General features: G+C 34.5%; 2 protein-coding genes across 2 annotated transcripts in view; one reads left to right on the top strand and one right to left on the bottom strand.

Moving 5' to 3' along the window:
- LOC128173124 (uncharacterized) overlaps positions 1-27609 on the bottom strand; it is a 38841-nt gene that overhangs the window by 7144 nt on the left and 4088 nt on the right. Inside the window, exons 2-3 of the mRNA XM_052838845.1 lie at positions 25688-25784; positions 23922-23981 (exon numbers count right to left, since the gene is read on the bottom strand). Coding sequence (XP_052694805.1) covers positions 23922-23973 — 52 coding nt within the window. The 5' untranslated portion in view covers positions 23974-23981; positions 25688-25784. The remainder of the gene's footprint in view (positions 1-23921; positions 23982-25687; positions 25785-27609) is intronic.
- On the top strand, positions 518-7816 carry LOC128173125 (myomesin-3-like). Its single transcript, XM_052838846.1, is given in 8 exon segments — positions 518-1212; positions 1422-1585; positions 2223-2366; positions 3732-3848; positions 4467-4533; positions 6605-6900; positions 6986-7288; positions 7528-7816. Coding segments are annotated over 3 exon segments (636 nt in total). The 5' UTR covers positions 518-1212; positions 1422-1585; positions 2223-2366; positions 3732-3848; positions 4467-4533; positions 6605-6767; the 3' UTR covers positions 7728-7816.

Below are 27609 nucleotides of genomic sequence, written 5' to 3'. Positions count from 1 at the left end.
CCCATTTTCACAATAATGAGGCTTATTGTTATTTCTTGCACAAACCCTTGACAAAAGTTGAGCTCATGAGACACATTACACCATCATTAAAAATAAAACACCCATTGAAATCGCAGCGTCTATTTGTTCTTTACATTGTTAAAGTTTAAAGGCCGATTTTACAAACGCCCCCTTTTTTACCTGTACAGTGTACAGACTTCAAAATGATGCCGCTTGAAAATATGCAATTTATATTTGAATCATGTTGAATGTATGTGACCTACTAAATTCCACGAAGATGCATGAGCAGCTCAAAAACATGTAAAAAAAAAAAAAAAAATTTAAACAATCTTATGAGCTACTAGAGCTGCATGTATTTACTGGAAATACACTCAACTAGAACTTTTTGCACGAAAACGTCACTACATGGAAAACGAACTCCAATCATACTGTCATCGTAAAAAGGCTGCCTTTACATTCCATATTCCTACTATATAGTGGTTTTCTTATGTACAATTATATTTATTAAAATTGACTTCCTAAACAATATGTCAAGTGCTAAACACAATGTACTGAGTCACATTTTTAGAGCAGAATTAATTAAATGATTTTTTTAAATTGTACTTTACACACGTGTAATTCGGACAATACGTAACATTTCCGTAAAAAAAATCGCTTCGTATGGTCTTTAGAACAATAACATATTCAAACTAAGACCAATTCTGACTGATTATTTATTAGTCCCCTACTGGTTTTCATCGGAGGGGACTATAGCTTTCCTCTGCGTCCGTCTGTCTGTCTGTCCCACTTCAGTTTTCCATACTTTTTTTCTTAATGCTTTTGAGGAATGATATGAAATTTGCTGAACAGCTTCAAAATGTCAAAGTACAGATCAAGTTTACACTTTTGTAGCGTCTGGTTGACATATTTTTGAGAAAAATAATTTTTTATTTTCCAATTTTTTAATGTTCGGGTTTAATATTCTGCATAAAAGTGCATTGTTTTCACAATTTCCACAAACCGGTAGGGGACGTGTATTGCTTATGCAATACTCTCAGAATGCTTGTTTCCTGTGTATTAATTCGCTTCTTGTGTACATAATGATTAGCAGCATTCACGACCGCGGGTAGACTGCAAGCCCCGGAGGCTTTTACACCTCTAGAAGTTAAGCCCCGCCCTCACCTGAGATTTACCACCCGGTAAAAATGTTCGGCCTTTAAGGACAGTCAAATGGTATAAACATTATTATGTTTCCACACCCGTAACTACTATTTAGACTCATCTATAAAAGTTATCTAACAGTTTCTTGTTATTCGACAGAATGATAAGGGTTTTTTTCTGTTTACTTTTATGATTACCAGTTTAAAATTTGTGATTATACACAGAGAAAACTGTTTTATAAACTACAGGGATTTAATACTATAATCTCTCAATCTTTGCAGTGTGGAAAACAGTAAACAAACAAAAAAATGGATGTGCTTTAGCATATGGAAAACCATGTCAAGAAAAGATCGAAAAAGAGTTAATCCCATTGAAGAGTCAAGGAAATGGAGTGAAAAGAATATTTATCCACCAGGATTTAATATAAGTTTATTTGAGAACAAAGGTAAGGAAAAAATTTTGAATTGCCCTAAATTATACTTCTGAATTTTGTTTTGAGACCAATTTAGTTGGTATTATTCCTCTATTGTGAGTTAAATATTTCATGAATCCTACAATTACTTTTGCGTGCTTCATGGTTATCAACAGGTATTACTCCATATCAATAAATTCTGCTACATGGCCCGCTGATAGCTGCACATATACATACATTAAATTTAAAACCAAGGAACTTCATTTTCCAAGGAAGTAGATGTAATATTGAATAAAAAATTAAGTTGACTAGTGACTTCTGTGGATTCATCATTGTGGAAGACCATTTTCGGTATTAAAATTTTCACAGAATATGTTCTTAAATTAGTTAAATTAGTTCAAAACCATGTGGAACTTTTTGTGTGCAATAGATATACAATTTTTGCATGGGTGGAACTGTAGCTTTACGGTCCGTCAACCTGAATTTCACGTGGAGCTATTGTTCTGCAAAAATACAAAAAATTTCTTTTGTACAAATTCTTTGACATGATATCAGTGCAGTTCATCTAATAGTATATACATGTACATATGACAATAACATATAAATTGAAATCAACAATTACTTTATAATTTCCATGTAGCTTCCTGTACGCTGATATTATGTATTATAGGCAGAGGAGTCAGAACAACTGTCCGCAGAAATGCAGGCGACTCTTTGTTAGTGTTTACAGGAAAGGTTATAACAAAAAAGGAAGGTGAGAACTTGGAAGAAGGGTTCTCATCTGGCTACAGATTTTTTTTTACAGAGATTTGTGGTAAGTGTATAGATTCTCATGAAATACTTTTTTGTTTTCTTACCTAAATATATGGATATTGGTTTAATGCCAGGCCATGGCTTAATCAAGTATAGCTAAACATATTTGCCTGGTTTTATGGCGGTATATAGTCAAGGGTTCCAGCAGTTGGAAAATTCAACATTCAAAGATTTTAGAAAAGTGAACACCTTGTACTAATTATTTTTATGGACTACATAATGTTGTCACAGAGAAAGCTGTCATTTCTCTTACGGTAATTAATTTAAAACATATTTTTCCATCACTGAATCTTGCAAAGACAAATGAATCTATTAACAACTTTTTTACATCATCCCAGAGGGTAGTCAAATTACATACTTTATTTATTCCTGTGCACTGTTTAAATCCCAAATAAAAATCCCCTCTCTGTTATACTACTCTGGCTCCAATTGATGACTATCTTAGATCATTAGCTTCAATCTATTGATAAACTAGTTCCATTTCTACATCACTCTAACTCTATAAAAATCTTAAAGGCCTAAAAAAAAAAATAGGTTTGTTTCCGCTTTCCGAACCGACCCTGAAAAATACTGCCATCTCAAAACTTTTTTTTTTGCCATTTTATTAGCGAGGGTGTTCAATTTTTTTCTTCAGATCATCTATTTTTTAAAAATTTAGGCAGAGAAACGTTTGGACATATCTGTTTATTACATCAACGTTGAAAAAATGCTTGAAATTAAAAATGGCAGGACATTCTGCAAACAATAGTACCCAAGGCTCCGATAATCAAAAGCTAACTCATAAAACTTGACCACTCTAGACGTTAATTTGCTTCATTCTTAATTACCCTAACACGTACAGCTTGAATTGCCTGAATAACGCATTCTAAAATCACTATGATAATTACAACTAATACACTAAATTTACTCCTCATCACATGTACATGAACAAACATCACAACTACTTAGCAAAGCATATTAGTATACAACAGTCTGCATAATATTATAATAATGAGAGTGTTGTGTTGTGTTGTGTTGTGCAGTACTATGCTTATATATAATAACCAGGAATTGATTGCATGCATTTGCTTCTTGTTTGTGTGACAGAGAAAGAAAAATATGAATGTATGAAAACATTGTCAAGTACTGTAAGGTCTAACATGCATTTCTGATAGATGTATATTAATATTTTGTAATCTTAAATTTTTAACATGTCTTAAAAAAATCTATAATAGTTTACACAAGCCTATATTATTTTGATTTCTTTGATTTAAACAAAGGCTCTATCCAACTTTTTACTAAATGAGTTCTTCTAGTATTATATACATATATTTTGGTATGAATCTTTTATTAATGGAAGCAATTTATTTAACTCGATCATTTATAGTGTTGATGCATCAGAAGAAGATGGGAGATTGGGAAGGCTTGTGAACCATGGGAGCTAGAAAGAGATCAACTGCAAAATGAAATTAATAGGGGAAGTGCTATGTCTTTTTGCAACCAGGTATTTACAAAATAATTTTACCTGTTTACTGTGTACTAGGATTACTGGTACTGAATTAGTTATCATGATTAGGCCAGCATTTTTTTTATTGTTATGTTGAAGTTGGCTAAATCTGCCCAGGGGGGGATGATAATAATGAATCGGACATTTGGCTAGCGAAGATGCTATGTCTTCCATGTTATGGTATTTTGATATCATTTCAAACTGGTCCAATGTGGTAACAATTAAAATGTTAACAATATATCAACTCAATTTTTTCATCGGTAAATTATAGTACGTGTACGTGATGTCCATTCTATAGGGGCATTATGTCGCATGAATTTAGATTGTATTATTTGACAAACAGCAACCAATCATAATGAATGTCTTATACAGAAATATGTTCACTAATTTTGAATTGAATTAAATCGAAATTTTTGATCTAGAATGAATCGAAGATCAAAATTAATTTTGTCGTGAATTGTAATGCATTTGTAGCATGATATTTCACCCCTATTGTCCTTATACATGTTATACCCTGTCAACAAGTGTATAATGAAATGTACTTGTTTAAATGAATAAAAGTAATTGGTTACAAAACTTTAGTTGACTATCAAATTTTACTATTATTCACAACAGAGATATACATGAGGTAGAAGAGCTATTATATGACTATGGGCTCAAGTCTTATCCATGGAATTCTAAGGTACAGTGAAAATTTGCTTTTAAAAGTTAGATTTTGATAACTTATAGGTATATACCCTCCATCACAAGGAGGCTGGTGGCTGGCGTATTCTTTAAAAATAAATAGTCAGATTTTGTACAGTATTATTCATTGAATGCAAATCAATTTATTTAGGAGAAAACAAAACCTGGTAAGTCTAGCTTAAATTGTAATATTACAGTGGTCTTTATTACTGACAACATTCCTTTTTTAGCTCACCTGAGCTGAAAGCTCAAGTGAGCTATTCTGATCACATTTTGTCTGTCGTCTGTCTGTCCGTCTGTCCGTCCGTCCGTAAACTTTTCACATTTTCAACATCTTCTCAAGAACTACTAGGCCAATTTCAACCAAACTTGGCACAAATCATTCTTAGGCAAAGGGGATTCAAAGTTGTGAAAATTAAGGGCCACACCTGTTTTCAAGGGGAGATAATTAGAAATAAATGAAAAATTTCGAGAAATTTTCAAAAATCTTCTTCTCAAGAACCAGAAAGCCAGGAAAGCTGAAACTTGTGTGGAAGCATCCTCAGGTAGTGTAGATTCAAAGTTGTGAAATTCATGACCCCCGGGGTAGGGTGGGGCCACAATGGGGGGGGGGGGGTCGAAGTTTTACATAGGAATATATAGAGTAAATCTTTAAAAATCTTCTTCTCAGAAACTAAACAGCCAGGAAAGCTGAAACTTGTGTGAAAGCATCCTCAGGTAGTGTAGATTCAAAGTTGTGAAATTCATGACCCCCGGGGTAGGGTGGGGCCACAATGGGGGGGGGGGTCGAAGTTTTACATAGGAATATATTAAGTAAATCTTTAAAAATCATCTGCTCAGAAACTAAACAGCCAGGAAAGCTGAAACTTGTGTGGAAGCATCCTCAGGTAGTGTAGATTCAAAGTTGTGAAAATCATGATCCCTGGGGGTAGGGTGAGGCCACATTGGGGGGGGGGGGGGGTTAAAATTTTACATAGAAATATATAGAGTAAATCTTTGAAAATCTTCTTCTCAGAAACTAATCTGCCAGGAAAGGTGAAATTGTTGTGAAAGCATCCTCAGGTAGTGTAAATTCTAAGTTGTGAAAATCATGATCCCTGGGGGTAGGGTGGGGCCACATTGGGGGGGGGGGATGTTAAAGTTTTACATAGGAATATATAGAGTAAATCTTTAAAAATCTTACTAATCAGCCAGATGATTCTTTATAATTGTTAAGACTTTGGCTCAAGGACAATTCTTCGGTCTTACAAGAAGGTTCAGAGTTTGATGTAGCTTTATATCCCATATATAAACAATTATTAAGGATCTTTTTGAGAACTGCAATACTCATCATGTGATATGACTATAAAATCATCCTGTTAGAAAAGGGACTAATGATTATAAACATAAGAATATCCAGGGGGAAAAATGGATTTTATTTATACAGGATCAACATGTATTATTGTACATTGTCCAGATTGTTTGTATTATGACTCCATTAAATTGATTTTATCTTACCTATTGTTCCTCAGGTGAGCGATGTGGCCCACGGGTCTCTTGTTTCGTATTGTTTTACTTTTAAATTTATTTTCTAACCAGTGAGATTTTTATTTTACCCCTACTCCAAACGAGAGGGGGATATACTGTTTTATCCATCTTGGTCTGTTTGTTCATCTGTCTGTATGTTGGTAACAAATTTCTGTCACATTCTTCTTAAATTGGCAACTATTATTTATACAGTTGCTTGAGATTTTAACACACTCATTGTATAGGCATATGACATATGGTGGGATTCATTTTTGTACAAATTCGATGTCACTTTCCTATGAAATGACAAATGTATTTTTAGACTTGAATTCAAAATAAATTGTCGTTACAGTTTTCTCAGCAATTGCTCATCGCAGCTGCTAGAGATTTTAACACACGTACTCTTTGTTTAGTGGTAGGCATTCCATTTAATTGGATTCATTATTTAGCACATCTAATATCCACTTTCTGTTACATTACAACTTTTATTTTTTTTTTGTATATTCACATCAGGGTGGGGTATAACTAGTGAGTATTGACTCACAGATTTCTTGTTGTTTCAGACAAACCATCTTCCCCTAAGGGACCATTCAGTGTGTCCAATCTCACTGCTTCATCTGCTGACTTAGAATGGAAGCCAACAACAAAAGATAATGGTTCTTCAGTCACAGGTTAGTTATTGAGTCCAGACCTAGCACCAGAGCAAGATGGAGCAAAGTGGCCAAGATGGATGACAACACCACCAAATACTCTCCCAAAGACCTCATTGACTATCTGTTCAGGGTGTCTGCTGTTAATGAGGAGGGACAAGTCTCACCACTAGAGACCAAAGAACCTGTGAGACTTAAGAGGAAGATAGGTAAGAGCCTACATATGTTGAAATGTATGCTTATGTGTGTAAGATAATGTATGATTACTGGTTAAATGTCTTTGTTTCTCTTTAGATGTTCTATCTTCACCAAGACAAATCAAAATGTCTAAACTTGGTCCCGATTTTGTGACACTGGATTGGAAATCCCTGTCTTCAGATGGAGGCTCCAAGGTGACAGGGTATGTGGTGAAGCAGAAGAGAGACTCTGATGGTGACTGGGAGGAGGTGGCCACTCTAAAGGCCATTGAGACGTCTTACAAGGTCCCCAAACTTGATGAAGACCAAGAGTATTTCTTTTCTATAACTGTCCTGAACCAGAAAGGACAAGGAGAAACCTGTGAACTGGACACGTCTGTTGTTCCAAATAGACCTCCAGGTAAACTTGAGCTAAAACTCACTGATTAAGCACTTCATACACTGTATTTACAAAGCTTGGTGTATGAATGAGGCTAACCAAATTTTTGTATTTACATGATCTTTGATTAGGTCTGCCATCGAAAGCACTGGGTTTATTTAGTCTGTAACAATGCCATTTCATGAAAACGTTTTCAATACACATCATGTATTTTGAGTACTCTGGTTTTTTTCTGTAGTGTATTTTATGTGCATTTTCAGAAAAACCATTGCCACCAGATGGTCCAGTCATACTCTAAGACATTCAGAAAAACTCTTTGGTGTTAGCCTGGAAACCCAGCAAGAATGATGGCAGATCTCCTCTAACAGCTTACTATATTGAAATGAGGGACCCTAATAATGGATCCTGGTCTGCAGTCACCAAAGTGACCCCAGACATCACCAGCTACTGTTTCTTGTGATTTTGTTTTATGATTGTGTAGAAATGGTGTTTGGAACTGGAGATAAAGAAGATCCCCCAAGAAAAGAACTAAAAAAGCAAAGAGGTATTTGAATTAAAACAGAAAGTAAACAAAAAAATAAAGTATAAGCTTCTGCCATACAAAATAGCCACGCAAGAGTAATGTTTATGTATTTTTAAAGCTGGATTTTATGTCAATATGCTATTTGATTAAGGCATTTGAACTTGTAAGTTGTAATTTGTTGTGTTACTTCCAGGTTTTAAAAGAATAAGTGGAAAAAGAAAACCTTGGACAGTAGCTGAGAAAGCAGCAGTTAAGAGGCAAATGGGCCAGTTTTTAAATCTAAGGACCCTGCCAAAAACACGACTGTGACCTGGCTCTTCAAAAAGAAGAGAGTTTGAAAAATGGAACCTGGAAACAAGTCAAAGACTTTGTTAGAAATACAAACTTGAAGCTACTTAAACAGTAGGATTCAAAAATGAAATGTATGAAGTGTTTAGTGTAAACTTGTTTCTATAATGCAAAGAAATTTTATAATATGCAGAACTAGAGACAGATCAGAAATGTAGTATATGTGCATTGATTTACTTGTTAGTTTTCTTGAGAGAGAGAGAGAGAGAGAGAGAGAGAGAGAGAGAGAGAGAGAGAGAGAGAGAGAGAGATCTTGCTTTTGCTTTAAAAGTAATTTTTAGTATCTTTATAATGATTTTGAATATTCATTGTAATAGTGGTTGTCTTATGAAAAATTTTTAATGACAAGTAAAATAAAGCTGTAAGCTCCTGTTAGCCTTCATGATACACATAAACCTGATAAAAGCCTTTTTATAGTGACAGACTTGGTGTCTCATGTATATCATGTTGGACTGCCTAGTGACATGAATGCTAAAAAATTGATGAAAATAATGCCAGATCTTAGCTGTTACATATACATGTATTTAATGATCTTTCCATATGAAATCTTTACTACTTATATGTACTATATCCTTAAGGATTTAACCATTTCATGCTCTGTTTTGCATGTATATGAAATTGAAATGAAGATGAATTTGGAATGATAAAGATCTACAGCAAGAGCGTAGTTGGCTAAGCTATTGTTAATTACGGTAAATGAATTCAGTTAATGTTATCTATTTTATATTAAGAATGAATTTGCTATGCTTAGTGTTCAATTAGCTCATGTTGATAAAAGAAATGTTATTAAAGTTGTATTTTGCCATTTAGTGTGATTTTCTTTTTGATTTCTTTTTAGGTCATTCTTTTTAAAACTAGTAAAGAAATGCATTTATTTATATTAATTTTTAGGTATAATAAAGTTTTGGGGATATAGGAATCACGTTGTCTGTCCGTCTGTCTGTGCAATCATGTACGGTCCATATCTTTCTAATGGAGGCACATTACAATTTCCCACTTCACACAAAGATTGCTTACAACCTGAGGGTGTGTTGTGATCTTGACCCAAGGTCATTTGTGCAAGTACAAGATCACTGGAAAGAAAATTGTATAATTTGTGTCTGCTCTTTATCTTTCCTATGGAAAAACAAGGGAAGTTCCTACTCCATAAAAAGATTGCGTATGACCTGAGGGTGTGTCATGATCTTGACCCAAGGTCGTTTGTGCAAGTTGAAGGTCACTCCAAACAATTGCATAATTCATGTCTAGGCCATATATTTTGTAATGGATAATGATTAGAAGCTGAAACTTGACACATGGATTGCCTGTGACCTGAAAATATGTCATGACCTTGAGATTTTGTCATTTGAGGTTCAAGGTTACTGGAAGGAAAATGGTGTATCCATTAATTAAAACTTTTTGATCAAGACGAGTAAATTCTACATTACGTTAGGCTTTTAATACCCCCCAACTTTGGTAAATCATATTTACCGAGTTCCTTCCCATATTAAAACTGCCGTTACTATTTCATAAGATTATATGATTGCCTAAAATGTCCTGCTTTTGTTACTATACCCCAGGGGTGCGTTTTACTACAGAACTAGCGACTAAGTCGTAAATCTGTTAAGTCTCACAAAATGAATCTCAACAAATGGAATTGTTACGTTAACCTTCCTGTCAAACAGTTTCAATATTTTAGGTATTTTTTTCTGGCATTAACTTAAAATACTAAATAAATTTTGCATTATGTGCATTTTTAATTTTGTCATATTTTTAAAGTTCTTTTGTTAAGCGCGGCCTTTTATATTTCTGTGTAGAACAGCAAAAAAAAATTCATAGCGGGGGTTATCATTTGTGAGCTTGCTCAAAGTATCGCTAATTTAACATGAAACTGTCATGCGATCAACTATATATCAATGCGTAAATTACAAGAAATTTATAGATTACGTAATAAAATTGTTATTGTTTATAGGCAGATGACGACCTATTACAGACTCTAGTCTCGTAAGTTTTGCCCCACGTTTTAATCTAAGTTAAAGGAAATCTTTTATGAAAATATATATATTTACATACATGTACATGTATTATGAAAAAAAGTACTTGGGCTTACAAGATAGTGCAGATGCCCATTGGTTTAATCACAAAATGCAATTTTTAAATTTCTTTTTTGATTTACTTCTATAAATTCAATTGCAAACCTCTAGGCTCTTCAGTGGATTAAAAATTGTAACAGTATTATAACCACATTTTAATGTGCATGGTCACAGCTCGGCTGGGTAAAGAACAAGTAACCACTTTTTAGGCAAAATTCTTTTTGCCTGTGTGCGTATGTGCAATGAAGTCCTCATTTGTCCGCGTGTGTATCAAATTGACCTTATTTGACTGTGAGTATATTAAAGTCCCCATTTGACAATATGTGTATCAATTTGAGCTCCACCCATGACTCCATGAGTGATCATAAAGTTACGCATGTTTAAATCGGCGCTGTCGATCAAACCGGTACTTAAAATGCATGTACATGTTGTACATGTATTTTTCCAGCACACAATAGAAAAACTATTCCGGAAAAATAAGTTAACTATAGGACCAAAAGATAAGCCATGGTTTGATTCAGCTTTGCGTAATGAAATGACATGTATAATAAGAAAAATCTTCTAAACGTCAACAACTTCCCCCCCCCCCCCCCCCGTAATTTGCAAAAGAAATTAAAGATTTTCTACATATTGAGGTTTTTAAATTCTTACTTCCATGCAGTGTAATAACACATTGCCTTGATTAATATAGCAGGGGTATGTTGTTTACATCGATTTCTCATTGCTCATTTTGAGAGCCTGTTTTCTATATGAGCGCATTTATTTTAATGTTTCAAGTTTTCGTAAATATGGTTAATGAAAGCAGTAACATTAATCATTCACATCCATGGAATAAATTGAAACAGCCGTGCGTTCACTTGTTTTTTGTTTAAAAAGTGCAAAATCTTGTGTGCGTGTCTCTATTAGGTGCTTTGTTTACGAATTTCAACCCGTCTTGCCCTCATGATTAACAATCACGTGCACGTGATTCAACTCTATTCACAATCACGCTTTTAGCATACCTATTCCACATCGTGATCGAAAATCAAATCACATCATGTCTCATCAAAATCCTTTTTGTGGGTGCAGTTTGATGCATTGGACAAGGAGGACCCTATCAAATATTGGTACTGCCAGTTCAAGTCTTGAGCACGCTTAGTGAGGAGCTGTGCGCATGTTGCATAAGTACGCATGTTGCATCAGTACTGTTGTACACAGAAATTCAGAGACATGCAATGTACTTCAGAGTCAAATCATGCCCGTTAGTTTTCTGGACTGTACCTGCACTGATTTTTTTTAGAAGTGATAATACTGATATTTAATTACAATTTTTTAAAACGATTTATTCCCAATACAAAGAGCGTAGTTCAATTTAACCGCATATTTGTCGGAACACTCAGATTTTTCAAAATTATATGCTTAATAAAATAAATTCTAGAAATTCACGGAAATATAATAAGATCTAATTATCTCTTAAGAAAAAAAGGTTCTGTAAATTATGGAAAATATTGTATCCATTGTCAGGCGTTCTGTTTACATATTCGATTTGCATTTTAAGCGTACATTTTAATCCAACGAATTATTTGCCATTAAATAATTTCAAAGACATCTCGTAAGTCAAGCAGTAAAAACAAAATCTAAATTTCTATTATACTTTGTCGGTTTCAAGCTAGAAAAAGGTGAGGTGGTTTTTAGATTGCTTTCTTTGGTATCACTTAAAAAAATGATATACACCTCGAACACACGCTAATATACTCATGCATACTATTCGCACGCTTGAATGACGCCCGCCTTTTTATTCAAATTATACAATGACCTACATAGCCGTAACGGCTAAGTTTGCACTGAAGTATACAATTTTTGTGATCGGCTTCGGTCGATCACAGTGCATCCGGCAAACTTAACTATCTGCGCATACATAACGTCTCGCGCTACTTTATTAACTATGCTATGCCAGCTTCGTATTAATCCTTATTCGATACTTTTATAACTAAGGAACATTATTTTGATGCATTTATCTTGATATTTATCAATTTACACAAAACATTTATCAAGTTATACACAATGATTCAGAATTTCACTAAATGTTTATATTTCTTTCCATGCGTAAGCCGAAGCACGACCTTGCTATTTCGAAACCCCCCCCCCCCCCACCAAAAAAAAAATGTGTAAAAAATATTGTTAAAACAGGGAAAAGATCGCAGTGTTTAGAGGATTCATTCTTTGCAAAGAAATTCGTGTATGAAAAAACATTGTAAGAAAACTATGATTTTTGTTATGTTATTATACAGCATAACATTTAAGCCGCATGGTCTTCTTTAATAATTCTTTTATAAGACACTAAGTTCAAAATAAGAATAAGATTAAAAAAAACAACATGAATCCAAAGGAAGGAGGATCGCTCTTCTGCCTTCGACTTTCACTCTTTCTTGTATACTCGAGCTTTGCGGTCGCATCTTTGCAATATCGCAAATTCATACCCGCATGAATCACCAAAGTAAGCATTTTATTGTTTAAGTTAAGGTGGTATGGGGCACCTGGCGATATTAATGTGAATAAAAGTACATTATAATCAAAATGCTTTCATCGGTTTAGAATTTTTAAATTTTACAATATTTGCCAATACGTTAATTAAATTTTTTTTGGAAAGGTAAAAATTGTAAAAGCCCCGAAGGATACGAACTCATGACGTACAGATTCGGAACCGACGCTTTAATTGATTGCGCTTAGCTGTTAGGTACATACTTGTGAAAGAAAAATTATATAGAATTAAACTGAATTTTTTGTTTATTTCGATAGGAACCACGTCGCAATATGGAGGTGTTCCTTACCACCTTAAAAGAAAGATGTAAATATAACCACGCTGGTTATGTATTTTTTCTCCAATGTCGCTTCCTTCATTCCCGCGTAAATCATCAAAGACAGCATTATATTGTTTAAGTGAAAATAATAAATAAATGTTTTCACTATTAATGCACAGCGACACAATCTATTTTGACAGCTGCGACGATTATAATAGCCGCCCCATGACCATAAACTTAATCACTGGTGAAATCCGTGCATCATTCACTGATTGGTTGCAATTATCAAAGTTGTGCGAAAAGTACCGATGAAATTGAAGTGATAATAATCAGCTGCAGGCATATAGCGGGGGGGGGGGGGGGGGGCAGGGGCATCAGAGATTTTTTAAGAAATATATAAATTTGAATTTGGAGGCATCTGCCCCCCCCCCCCCTCCCCCACACACACACATACTTTGTAAAAAATGGTATGCATTTGGAAATGAACAAAATAAGCACTATAATGCAAGTTTGTGTAACTTTCAGACCCGATTGGCGAATTAGGTTTTTTTGCTTGTGAATTGTGAAGTCTGCTCCCCCCCCCCCCTCCACACAATTTCAAAAACGATGCTACGTGCCTGAGCTGTGTGTATATTTTTTACCGTAATTTAATGTGTTTTTCAGTTATGTACTCACGAAGCGATTGTTACTAAATTTGAGACAAACTGATTCTCAGTTGGCAGTGTGTGTACGTTTATTAAAGTCCTCATTTGACGGTATATGTATCAATTTGACCTCATTTGAGAGTGCATATATAAGAGTTTTCATTTTGACGGTACATTCTCTAAAAAATTACGTTCGATTTCCGTGCGTTCAGTCGAGCGTCGCTAACTGTGCGCTCTCCGTTCACAAAGCGCTCGCGCTTACCGTTCATAAGGCGTTAACCATTCGCTCACCGTGCGTTCAACTTGTGTTCTCAAATCGTTCACTCAAAGTTCATTAGTTATTGTCATTCAATTCGGAACTCCAAAGTGAAAAGATCGTTCTCAGAAAAAAAAGAAGATATGAAAACAGTTGTATGCACGCGATGAAATCAAATTGAATTAATTCAGCGAGATCATCAGAAGCTGGAGTAACTATTGTAAAAACTAAAAACTTAAACCTACTACGAATTGTGCCGATGTCATATAACATCAAAGCCTGCCTTCAAAATACGCTAAATGCACATGTATCCGGGAATTCGTTACACGATTGACGAGTTACATTGTTTTGTTTTTATCTTCATAATGCTTTATTTACATTATCATCTGCAATACAAATGAATGTAAAATGAATCAAGTTTTCCAGTATGTCAAAGATCCCAGCGTGTTGTTAATTTTTGATAAATATGACGCAATAAAGAACACGTAAAAAAAAAAGCCTTGAAAAATATACAATATTTTTATAATTTATATTAAAGAATGATATATGTTTAAGTACATTTTCATATACAATAATATGCGATGCAGTTTTAAGATATTTTTTAATAGCTCGCAAACATATATCGGTAAATAAAATGGTTTTTTTTTTACGTGATCTTGTCTTTGATATAATTCAAGGCCCGATTTAAAAAAAATTCTCATAAAGAATTTAAAGTACAATACATGTATTAAATTTATATTCTCTAATATTTAATGTATAGTCTAAAAATGTGCTTCTTTTTAAAAATTGTTCCGTCCCACGACAGGAGAGAGATAAAGAAAGAGAGAAAGGTGTACATGGAATTTAACATAAACGAACATGAATATCAATTACACTATCTCATCACAATTCATAAAATTTCAGTTTACATAAAATTAATCGTTTAATGATAATGCTTAAATTCAATCAATTAGTTACAGGCGAGTCCACGTACTCCAGTCAATCAAAATCAGCAGTTCATTCCACAACAAATTACCACGTGCTGTTTGAAGTACGAGAGACAAAAATACGTAGAAAATGTCGCTGTCTGCAATTTATCCACCAACATACACATATAATCAGAAGTCGATTCTCTCATGTATGTTACTTTGGTATTATCTACTGTGCATATTTCTAAATTTTTCAAATTTGTATTTTGAACGTAAACTTCCATATTAGCAATTTTTAAATTGACCTTCAAAGGTTTTTGCATGAAAAATGGCCTTAAAAACGCAGTTTGAAAACAAAGTGCGTTGATTTCGTCCCAAATTTAATGCACTTTGAAAAAAAAAATTCATTGTGCTTAATTTTTTCAAAGTGCGTTGCCACAAACCAACGAACCGGAAGGAGGGGGTACACTAAGTTACATCTAAAGATGTTAATGCAACAACTCGTGCCGAGCAAAACTTTTGAATTTGTCTTTTAAGAACATTACTTGGAAATAATACTTGAGGAAGATGCTGCATAGAAGATGCAGCTATTTCTTTATAAGACAATACCATATACCTTGATCAGGGTTTTCAGCTGTGGGGCTACATTTCAGTAACGACATTTTATTTCTTAAATTTCATTTCATAATATGTATAATTTACTCCAATGGCTCTAATTATCCAAAGAAATGGGTTGAAAGTACAAGCATTTGAAGTAATTGCATTGTTAAAAGTGAACTGAGAAATACAAGATGATTTATTTAATGATAGGAACTAACATTGCGTCCACATATCATGTTGCTCAGACAAGGACTGTGAAATAGTTTATTCTATCTTTACACGTTACGTGTATTGACTACAGAACCAAAGCAATGCATGAGAAACAAATAACAAGTGGCTTGAAGTCATTGACCGGAACGGAAACTGACATGCTTTTTGTAAAGACTGAGACCAATGCCAGTCCTATATTTCAACGATATATTTACATAGAAGTGTTCTTGTACGTCTTATCAAGGAGGGTATGTGGTCAGATCTTCCTTTAGTTTTTAGATATGATTTGTTTTGTTGTAAACTATCATTTAGTTAAAAAAAAAAATCCATATATTTTAGCTTTGAAATTTTAATATTTTTCTATATCTTTATACATAGCTCTTCTTCCTAGAAGATTAATAAAGTCTAAAAATGGCCACTACCATCTAGCCCTCTTAAATGCGATGTATCTATCTTTTCATAATTATAACATATGTACAATCAATTAAAACGCCCGATGTATTCCAAATCAATCGTTCATATAGCGTTTATCGTACGTTCACCGTCCTTAGCGCTAGAGTCTGTCCTTCGTTCGCGCGCTCTGTATAATCATTGTTCACTAAACGCTCACCAAATTCCGTTTAGCGTTCAGATATCGTTCACAGTCTGTTCGTTCTCCGTTCGTTAAGCATTCGTTAATTCTAGTCCCCATTCGACGGTGTGTGTATCAATTTGACCTCTGTTGACAGTGTGTATATCAAAGTCCCCATTTGACGGTGTGTGTATCAATATGATCTCGGTTGACAGCAGAGTTGGGGTCAATTACTTTGAAAAGTATTTAATTACTTTCAAATACATTGACAATTTTATCAGTTACTTGCAATTACAATTACATTGATTTTTTAAAATGTAATTAATTACTCTCAATTACTTTGATAAATGTAATTAATTACATTTCAAATACTTTAGTTTTATTTCTTTAAATCTTGAGAACTTATACATATATTAACAGCATTAAGATATACAGAGCTTTATGTACGGTTATGTTTTTAAAGGTTGTATAGTTCAGTTCACATCAGATTTCTTGAAAATTTCTAGAAAAAAATTCTTTTACATTAAATTCATTAAGTACCATTGAGTTCATTTTTGGTTCTGAAAAATATTTTCTCTATAGTGAATTAATTTTTAATCACATATTAAAACTATGTTTTTTTCAGAAAGTACAACTTTCGACAGTACAGCATATCAGTATATAAATAATAATTGCTATAATTCACAAGAATGAGATATTTTGACACCCTTAGGTCTAAAATCGATGGGGATTCTTGGGTATTAGAGGAGTTCACACCTCCACGAAGTTAGATCTGTTCCTATTGCCCTGGGCAGTGTGTTATGCTGTATAAACATATGAAACATTATGGGACATTTAATTATTGTATAAACAAAAGTCCATGCCAAACATGTATAAAATCTATTTATCATTATAAGACACTTTTTTTATATTTTAAACTTGGAAAAAAAGTAATTGAAATGTAATTGAAAAGTAATTGAAAATACACAATATTTTTGGAATGTATTTAAATACATTCAATTACTTGTGATTGAAGACAGACTCAATTACAAATTACTTTCAATTACTTTGAAAAATGTAATTAATTACACTCAATTACAAATACTTTTTTCAATTACCCCATCCCTGGTTGACAGTGTGTATATCAAAGTCCTCATTTGACGGTGTGTATATCAAAGTCCCCATTTGACGGTATGTATATCAATATGACCTCTGTTGACAGTGTCTATCAAAGTTCTCATATGCATTTGATGTGTATTAGTTTGACTATGTACTTACAGCCACTTTGTACAGTATTCATAAGCGATATTAAGCATGTTCTGTAGTGATCGTGGCGTTAAACCAATGCACGAGATGTCATCAGCTAATTAAGGACAGTTACTTGTAATATTAGGTATCCCTGTGTTCTTAGATGACTGCTCAAGAGCTAAAATCAAGTCGTTAATGTATACTAGATAGAAAAAGGTCGACAAAACACCCCCTTATCTAACACCTTGTTGCACTGGAAACCATATAGACTGTGTTTGATTTACAAGTGTCCATATTACAGTCATGTAGAATAGACCACAATTGTCCCTTTATACCCATGTTAAAGAGCTTAACTAGGAGCCCATGCCTCCACACAGTATCGAAAGCTTTGGTACTGTCCAGAAAGATGACATACACACTATTTCCTTGTTCCAGGTTATGATAAATAGTTTCATGTAAATTAAAGGAGGCTGTTAAGCAGCCGAGTTTTCCCTGGAATCCCTGTTGTTGCGTACAAGGAAACAGACTGGAGTCAATAATATGTTGTTTTATACTGTTGTTGAGAACACTTTCGAATATTTTGAGGAAACACGATAATAAAGCGACCGGTCTGTAACTATTACATGAAGTTTTTGGTTTGTCTCCTCCTTTGAATAAGGGGACTATAAAGCCCTTCTTCCAAGAAAAAGGGATTCTACTATCACCGTGTGAAATGTTCCCGTTGGACATGACACCTTTTCCCCTGTCACTGGCGTTGAGTGACTTTGATCCGGACACCCTTAATTTACTCACAGTTTATCTTAGTAATCCGTTAATTGAAGTAACGCTCTATATTTACTTTTCTATTATTATCTTTTGTTAAAAATGTTTTGTTATCTATATGTAATTGGTTGCCATGTTCAATTATTCGGCAGTTGGAGAGCGACAGTCACATACCTGTTAACCTTTCAAAGCTGCTATGTGGGAGAATCTCCCCCTTACCAACTTGGCTAAGGGGGAGATTTTGCGTAAACGACGTTTTTTCACGTGAAATGCAAATATATATTAAAATTACTGTTAGATACCTTATTTTACCATTTAAATAATGCATTTGCAATCATTTTAAATTTTATTATTTCTTAGACTACCAGTGTGCAATTACAACTTGTGTTGTGTTCAGAAAACTATTAATTTGTTCGCATGGTACAATACAAGAAGTCAATAGTGCCACTTTTTATATTAAGTCTTATTGTTGAGTATTGAACCATCACTGTAAGCTGACATCTACCGGTAGGGTAAACACAGAAAATTTATTTTGCGTATTTTGAATATGCAGTGAAACCCAGTTAGGAAAATACCAGTAAATAATATTCATTAAAATTATTTTTTGCCTTATATATAGGAAAGATTTTTAATTCACAAAACAACATGCATTTCTCCAGTATTATTTAAAAATGATCTCTGTTGTAATGTCTATAGCATCCCTGTAATTCATAGTACCGGTACTATTAACTTTAAAAACTCTTGTGAAATGCTTTTACACTTTTTCCTCGAGCTTCACCTTTATCGGTAGCTTGTGTAAACACTCAGTGTTCCAAACTCACTTTGGTTTTTACCGACCGTGCTGGCCAGACAGAATTAGTCACGACTTACTGCACGTGGCTTGGGTGCTTCACCTGTGCACCTGTTAAGTGACACCACTGGCTGTGTATTGTTTTCTTTGGTGTTACAGAGTAAAATCAAGATGTTTTAAGCTTTCACTTATTTTTTTATAAGGCCTATGCATAACTAAATACGTAACTGATTTATGTCAAAACCGGAAGTAATCGTAAAAAGTAAACTGGACTATAACATGTCATACTATGATCACGGTAGACAGTACTTGGATGGATTTTGATATTCAAGCTACACAGCAGCTTTTTTAGCTCAAAATCAGAGAAAAACCCGCTTTCGTTGTTGAAATTTGCATGTAAAGATTCAGAATTAGGAGGGGGGGGGGGGTACTACGGGGAAGACAAATACGATTGCGGGAGAAATTTGTCTCCCGCGCGGGAGATAGGTTGGATGCGGGAGATCTTAGATTTTTAGGCCGTTTTGCGGGAGTCTCCCGCGCAATGCGGGAGGGTTAACAGGTATGCAGTCAAGGCGCTCGTGCCACCGACTCCCGACCTCGCGGAATAGTGTAATAAGTTTGCGGAGTTTTAATAAATCTTGTAAAACGAATACCGATCGACTTATACTTTTTCCCTGGGTCTCACTACCTTGGATGACGATTTCGTTAAATAGTTTGACAACGACCTGGGTTGCTAATTCTCCACCGAAGATGATATGTTCGTACGTGATCTTGTTTAGGCCAGGTGCTTTCATTCGGTTGAGGTTCCGGATGATTGGTAGCAGTTCGTCGGTTGTTAATGGTCCGCCTGGAAGTTCTCCTTTCAGCTCAGAGCAGTCTTTTTCGATTTATGAGAATTTAGTTTCAACGCGACACCGAAATGCGTCATCAAACGAATCGTGGTCCGAAAGAGAATATATATTTTTGAAGTATAAAGCGAATGCTTCTGCAACTCCCGAAGGGTTGTTGTAGATATTTCCATTGTCGTCGCGAATTTCCGGATAGGTGCGAGAGGTTCTATTCTTCTGTCGTTTTACTAACTTCCAGAAAAGCCTAATATCACATTCGGCTGCGTGTGTCAAGGTCATGGTATACGGATTTCATATAGTTGTTAAATTCGTTGTCTAACGCAACTCTAAAGTGTCTCTTATGCGCGCTTGTAGTTCCGGTAGAATTCGAATATCATGCCCCTTGGTCTACCTTCCGCCAGCTAAATCCGGCGCATTTCTCGCTCTTTAGTGTGGAGATGCTTTACATCTTTTGTCCAACCAGGACGGGTATGGGGATTGTAGCCAGAATGCGGAATGTTATGTGTGGCTGACTTTGTAAGTGTTGAGACGAGATCGTCTACAAAGTGTTCATGTCGGCCAGTGTGTGTACTTGACGGGACAGTAATTTCTCTAACACGTGGTGCGTACTTGTCCTGTAGGCTACAATAGCGTCTGCAGAAGCTTTGTGCCAAGCTGGGAATTTTGCGTTCGAGCGGTTCAAAAACTGATGTGTACATGAGAATCTAAATTCAGCAAGCACTGGCAAGTGATCTGATGTAATTGGTATCAGACCCTCTTCGAAAATTCTGTACCTAATAAGATTACTTACAAAAATTTTGCTAAACAAGATATAATCTAGCATTGTACATTTGGGAATAAAAGTATGTTTTTCACCTTGGATGTTAAAATCTACACTAGGCATACAAATACAACATCTTGTGATAAAGGCCGTCAATGCCTTTATCTTTCATAGCGTTTGTATGGTTTCTGCTAATACAACTACTATTTAAGTCACCAGCTATTAGTACATCACCATATGTACTATAGTAATTATACCATGATTCTACAGTATTCAGCTTATACATATATAAAGCATCAATATTGTTGTCAGCAGGCATATATACACCAAAAATATACAAATTACCACCGGAGATTTCAACCTCGACACCAATGACACGATTTGATTCAAGACAAGGTATTTCTTTGACTGAATACATGAGATTGGGTTTTTTTAAATCAAAAATGCAACACCTTCCTTACCAATGAAACAAACGTTGTTAGCAGTGCTATCAGTATTGTTATCCACTTTTACAATACTAAAATAGTTTTTGTGTATTGAATCTAAATACATTTTGACATTTTGAATGTCTTTCAACTTATGTTCTGTTACAATAGCAACATCACATTGTGTGTCATCTAAGAGATTTGACATATTGTAGACGACATAGCGCCCCTTACATTCCAAGACATAATGCGCATAGTATGAGAGGATACACTATACAGGCAAAGAAGTAATGCAGGAAACACAAGTGTTACTAAATATCTACCCATAGTTGTAATATAACAATGTCTAAGGAGATTGTTTTATAACAGTTAGTCTCGATAATCGTTTTTTCCGTAACGACTGGCGGACCAATCACGGTCGCGCATTTCACGTCGGTTTTTACTCCGAGAGTTTGACTCGTCATCATCACAATGGCGCGCGTTCCAACGGGCTTCCCAGTCTCGGTTACTGAGCCACTTGCGACACCTTACCCCCGAAGGCCAAAGGTCTCTATTCTGTCTGCCTGGCCAAGTAGAACGTTGATCTTAGCGGTCAGCTGTGATCGGGTAGATCGGGGTTTGAATAGAATCATGTGCGTAACCTCGCATTTCGTTTAATTGTAGTTGACTCCTTTAAATATGTCGTTTTTATTGCTAGATTGAACACTATCATTAGGATGAACGGAATGCAGGCTAACATCAGCTGACAGAGCACTGCTGTGGCTGTGTTTGTGTTTTTCGGGTACCGAGTTTTTCAGTTTTGGGTGGATGCTTTAACTGATTTCCGTGATCAGTGCATGGTTTACTTTTACTCGTGGGGATTTTGGGATTTTTGCGCATTTCGGCAGTTTTAATACGATTTAATTTATCGTCACCATTGGGCAAATGTGGAGGGTACTCGGTAGATTGCTTTGGTTAAACGAGGTTGGACTTGATGTTGTCTGAGGTGCACTATTTGTGTCTACTCTGAATGGTGAGGATGGAGTGAGGGTTTCCGTTTGTTGACTGGCTAATACGCTTGCATATGATTTCAGTAGAGGCTGGGTGGTCAGATCTTCCTTTAGTTTTTAGATATGATTTGTTCTATTGTAAACTATCATTTAGTAAAAAAAAATCCATATATTTTAGCTTTAAAATTTTAATATTTTTCTATATCTTTATACATAGCTCTTCTTCCTAGAAGATTAATAAAGTCTAAAAATGGCCACTACCATCCAGCCCTCTTAAATGCGATTTATCTATCTTTTCATAATTATAACATATGTACAATCAATTAAAACGCCCGATGTATTCCAAATCAATCGTTCATCTAGCGTTTATCGTACGTTCACCGTCCCTAGCGCTAGATTCCGTCCTTCGTTCGCGCGCTCCGTATAATCATTGTTCACTAAGCGCTCACCAAATTCCGTTTAGCATTCATATACCGTTCACAGTCTGTTCGTTCTTCATTCGTTCAGCATTCGTTTGTTTTAGTCCCCATTTGACGGTGTGTGTATCAATTTGACCTCTGTTGACAGTGTGTATATCAAAGTCCCCATTTGACGGTGTGTGTATCAATATGATCTCGGTTGACAGTGTGTATAACAAAGTCCTCATTTGACGGTGTGTATATCAAAGTCTCCATTTGAAGGTATGTGTATCAAATCACCTCTGTTGACGGTGTGTATATCAAAGTCCCCATTTGACGGTATGTGTATCAATATGACCTCGGTTGACAGTGTGTATATTAAAGTCCCCATTTGACGGTATGTATATCAATATGACCTATGTTGACAGTGTGTATCAAAGTCCTCATTTGATGTGTATTAGTTTGACTATGTAACTACAGTACTCATTAGTAGATGATTTACGGCGTATTTGTTACTTTTCTTGCACTGTATTAATCAACTGTCTATATATTATTTTGTTTTTATTACAATAACTGATGAAAGTATTATTTTACATTATTGTAAAACAACGTTGATAGATTGCAGTTTGTGCGTACGAATAAAGTCCTATTTAGACGACAAACATGATCCAATGCAATCTTAGTAAATGACATAGGTGTTTACATATCATTATTTAGAAAGAAATGATTTTATCAAGAATAATTATCAATAGTTCTGTCAAAATATACATATATATAATGTTTTTAAAATTTGCGTTGATAAGTAAAAAGATTGGAAGGCCAGTAAAATTCTATTGTTTTTACTTTTATTTTTCATAGAATATTTAAAACTCGGATATCATGACAGATCAAAATTATGCATTTTGACTATGATTACCTATAATAGAGGTCAAACCGAGAAAACTTAAGTCATTTCATTGACATACACTACCTGTATGTAAAACCATTGGTTTTATTTAAAAGTGTTAGCATTTCACGGAAAGCAACGCATTTAATTTTTATTTGTTTGTTTATTTTGCTCAAAGACAGATACGTTGCTCGCACTTTGTCTCATTTATAAGACATGGCCAATATTAAAAGTACAAATAATAAAAGGCCAAATAACTCCACAGAAAGTCTCGTTCCTGTAATGTTCTCAGTTACCACTATGTATAAGGTGTCCTCAATTGATCTTGTGTATCTTGTGGTCTTTAGTAGGCAGGGTGTATCTGAACCGGAAATCCTCACTTGCAGGTGTTTTGTCTTATTATTAAATACTTGTGAAATCAAAATTTCAAATAGCACATGTCAATAGTAATAGTAAAATAAATACGTAGCAGAAAAACCATTGCAAAATACCAGCTAGAAAAGGGGGTTCCCATTCGCCTGTGTTACGTTAGAGGACCCAACTTGAAGGTTCTTATGCGTATGTGTGTGTGTGTGTGTGTGTGGTGTGTGTGTGTGTGTTTCTGTATTTTTGCGCTTTAAAATTCTATTTGATTTTATATTAGACTTTGATACAAACCTTTTCGCTTTCTTTTGGGCAATTTTTCGTCATAAACAGACCCCTGCTCCATAACGTTCCCTAAAATAAACATCCATAATAATCACTATGATTTGACCGGACGTAGCCTTTTTACCAATGTCTACCATTAAATCTAGTACTAATTTTCTTAAACAGTTTTAAAGAACAATGTTTGAATTACTTATTCAAGTTAAGAAAATTAAAAACGCTTCATTATCTAAATTATTTTTTTAAAAAGTATTAATAGTTTTGAAAGCAATATCAGAAAAAAAAAACACAGTAACAATTTATTTAAGTGTACTTCCGCAAATACTGTATTATTAATTTCTGATTTTCGTATCTGAAAACAACAGAAACCGCGATTTAATGCAATCAAAGTCTATTAAGGTTTGCTTTAGAAATACCGAAATCGATGTGTCTGAATGATTTAGTGTGATATCTTTATTGATCCAAATGAAGCAACGTGGCAATGAGTTTTTTTTCTTTATTTTACATCAATATTAATATTACTCTTGCAATAATAATTAAATGCATTATCCCTTAAACGTGCCCTTCCCGATAAATTAGCCTACAATAGGTATTGATTAAATTATTATTAATATTTACGTGGAATTGGTTTTTTCATCGTGTTTTAAGTCTAAGATACAAAGGAATTTCATTGATTTAATTCCATTGGTAACATACGTGTATCATGTAAAGTTTGTAATCTTTTTTCTGATTCATTTTGTGAAGAAAATGAATATATTGTTTCCTTTAAACTCTTATGCCATTTAAACCAGTCTATCAATTTATGCACTGAAAATGATATCAATACAATATTCCTAAGCGATATACATGTATACCTTTCAGTGAAACTTAAGACTGAAGTACATACAGTGGAATATTTACAAGAATTGAATTGAAGTTGAGCGTTTTAACGAGATTTGTAGGGAAAATAATTTTTATTTTAAATAAGAACAAAACATGGTTTAACCAAATAGATCTATTCACGGATGTTGAATTTATTAATGGTTTTTCTTTTTAAAAAACCATAAAATATATCGATGTTTGATGAAAGCATTTAAAGAGTTAATATAGTAAATACATATTTACTATCTATGAGGACGATAGTTCTATTTCACGAGACCGCAACTATTTCACGAGGTGAAACCGAGGGAGATAATTGCTGTCTTTTGGGACAATTTGGTATCGTCCGAATAGTCAGTAAATAGGAACTATATTATGCCGAAGAAAACTTTTTTTGTCGGTGATGCAGACTATCTTGATGATAAACAAATTAGAGTTATCAGACTTTGAATTTTAAAAAGTGTAGCGGTTGGATTACGTCAGAGGTTTTCCGAGTTTAAAATGGAGGAAAATCGAATGCCGCCGGTGAATAGTTTCAATGACTTATCACCATTGGCAGATAGCACGGGAAATATATCATGATTTGATAGAATAGCGGGTTTATTCGTATAAAACGTAAGTTAAATCTAATTAATCCTTTTAATAATCTCCAATGATTAAATTTCAAACAATTTTATACCTTTGTAATCCCATATGTGTATATATAAAAAGGAATGATAAGGTTTTAAGTATAGTAAGTACATACATTGAATTCAACGAAATAACTAAATATTTAGCTTAATACCAGCAGAAAATTGTGTTATCAAAGTACAATTTCCGAACGCTCATTTGTGATATGAAATTAGTGGGTACATTTAAATTTAGTGATGAAACACAGTTACATTGTTTATGAGATAATGTTAATCTGCAAAATGACATACCTAAAAACCTCTAAATAGAGAGGGGGAATACATCAAAATCAGAAACACGATTGTTTAGGTTTTCACAGTATACCGAATAAGAGCTCAGTTCACACTCCTAGAAAAAATCACACAAAATCTGTTAAAGTTTAGTAAGTTGGTGTACATGGTAAAACAAAAACATCCAATAAAATTCTTGCTCCAATATTGTTTTCAGTGTATATTGCCTGATCATACAACATAGAAATAATATTTTTCATGAGTTCCAGGCTGAGGAACAAAACCGTATTACAAATGAAAATATCAATGAAAACTTAAATCGTAAAATGTCATTTTTATACCCGCACTTTCTAAAGAGAGTTCGGGTATATTGTTGTTACCCTGTTCCGTCCGTCCGTCCGTCCGTCTGTCACGTTTAACTTTCTCAAACTGCTCTTACATCTTATAAACCAGCAAACTGAACTCTTGGAGTTTGATTTGGGGTATCATGTTGTTTTGTAGAAAGGTTTCAAAAATTCTCTGTTAGTCCTGGGGGGTCAAATAATTGGTAAAAAATGACGTTTTTTTCACAAAAAAACTTTTTCCTCGAACTCCTCCTACATTTTCATCAGTAGACAAATCATATTTTCGAATATGTTTTAGGGTATCCTATAGATGCACAATAAGGTTTGGGAATTTTCAATTTTGTCCTGGAGGCCATTTAATGGCTGAAAAATGAAGTGTTTTTTGGTGGTTTTTTTTTTGGTTTTTTTTTTACAAAAAACTGGTTTCTAAAACGTGATTTTTTTTGGCAGTAGCCAAATGATCTTCTAGAATATGATTGGGGTGTCATATTGAGGTATGATCAGGTTCCAGAATTTTTTTTTATTAAGGGGATCAGTGGGCAACAAAAAATGACGAAAAAACAGTATGGTTCCCAGAACTCCTCTTACAACTTTTGGGGTAGCTACGTCATTTCTTGGGATATAATTTGGGCTGTCCTATAGATGTGCAATAAGGTTTTGAAAATTTAAATTTCATCCAGGGAGTCAAAAGTATCAGAAAATTGGCGTTTAATACTTTAAAAAACATAGATCTAAGAGCTCCTCTTATGATTTAATGAATAGACACATCATATCTTGTAATATGATAGGAACTGTTCTATAGATTTGCAGTAAGGTTTTAAAAATTTAAATTTCATCCAGGGAGTCAAAAAGTAGAAGAAAATTGACGTTTATCACTTCAAAAAAACATAGATCCTAGAACTCCTTTTATGATTTAATGGATAGACACATCACATCTTGGGATATAATAGGAACTGTTCCATAGATGTGCATTACGGTTTTTTGAAAAATTATATTTAACCCTGAGGCCCATTACCTACATACCTATTGATGCCCTTTAAGGATCAAGAATATATATGGTTAAGGGGTAGGGATATCAACCGTTTTTGAGATATTTGTGCACTTCCTGTTCGAGGGGGGTCATGACCACCCCCGGGGCCCATGACCTACATACTGTTTGATGCCCCTTGACACAAGGAACAAGAATATATATGGTTTAAGGGTGGGGATCTCAACTGTTTTGAAGATATTAAGGGACTTGCTGTTTGAGGGGGTCAGGACCACCCACAGGGCCCATGACCTACATAACATTTGATGCCCCTTAAAATCAGAAACATGAATATATATGGTTTAGGGGTCATGATTATAACAGTTTCTGAAATAAATGGTAATTTCAAATTCCTCGGGGGTGGGGATGACCCTAGGGGTCAGATCTAATAAACCTTATATATTGCAAGTAACAGTCAATATTTGATTATGAAAACCCTATATTATTATCTTTGTCCGTTTTCAAGTTACCATTTACATTAGAGTCTACGGTTCTTCCTACAAGGTTCACTGTTAGACCCCATACCCTTTTGACACCCCCCCCCCCCCGAAAAGTGGTTTGTTAACCCAAAA

The sequence above is a fragment of the Crassostrea angulata genome, chromosome 2, assembly GCF_025612915.1.
Source record: "Crassostrea angulata isolate pt1a10 chromosome 2, ASM2561291v2, whole genome shotgun sequence".
NCBI classification, from domain to species: domain Eukaryota; kingdom Metazoa; phylum Mollusca; class Bivalvia; order Ostreida; family Ostreidae; genus Magallana; species Magallana angulata.
Note: the sequence above shows the minus strand (reverse complement) of the source record. Positions and strands in the feature narration are given on the sequence as shown.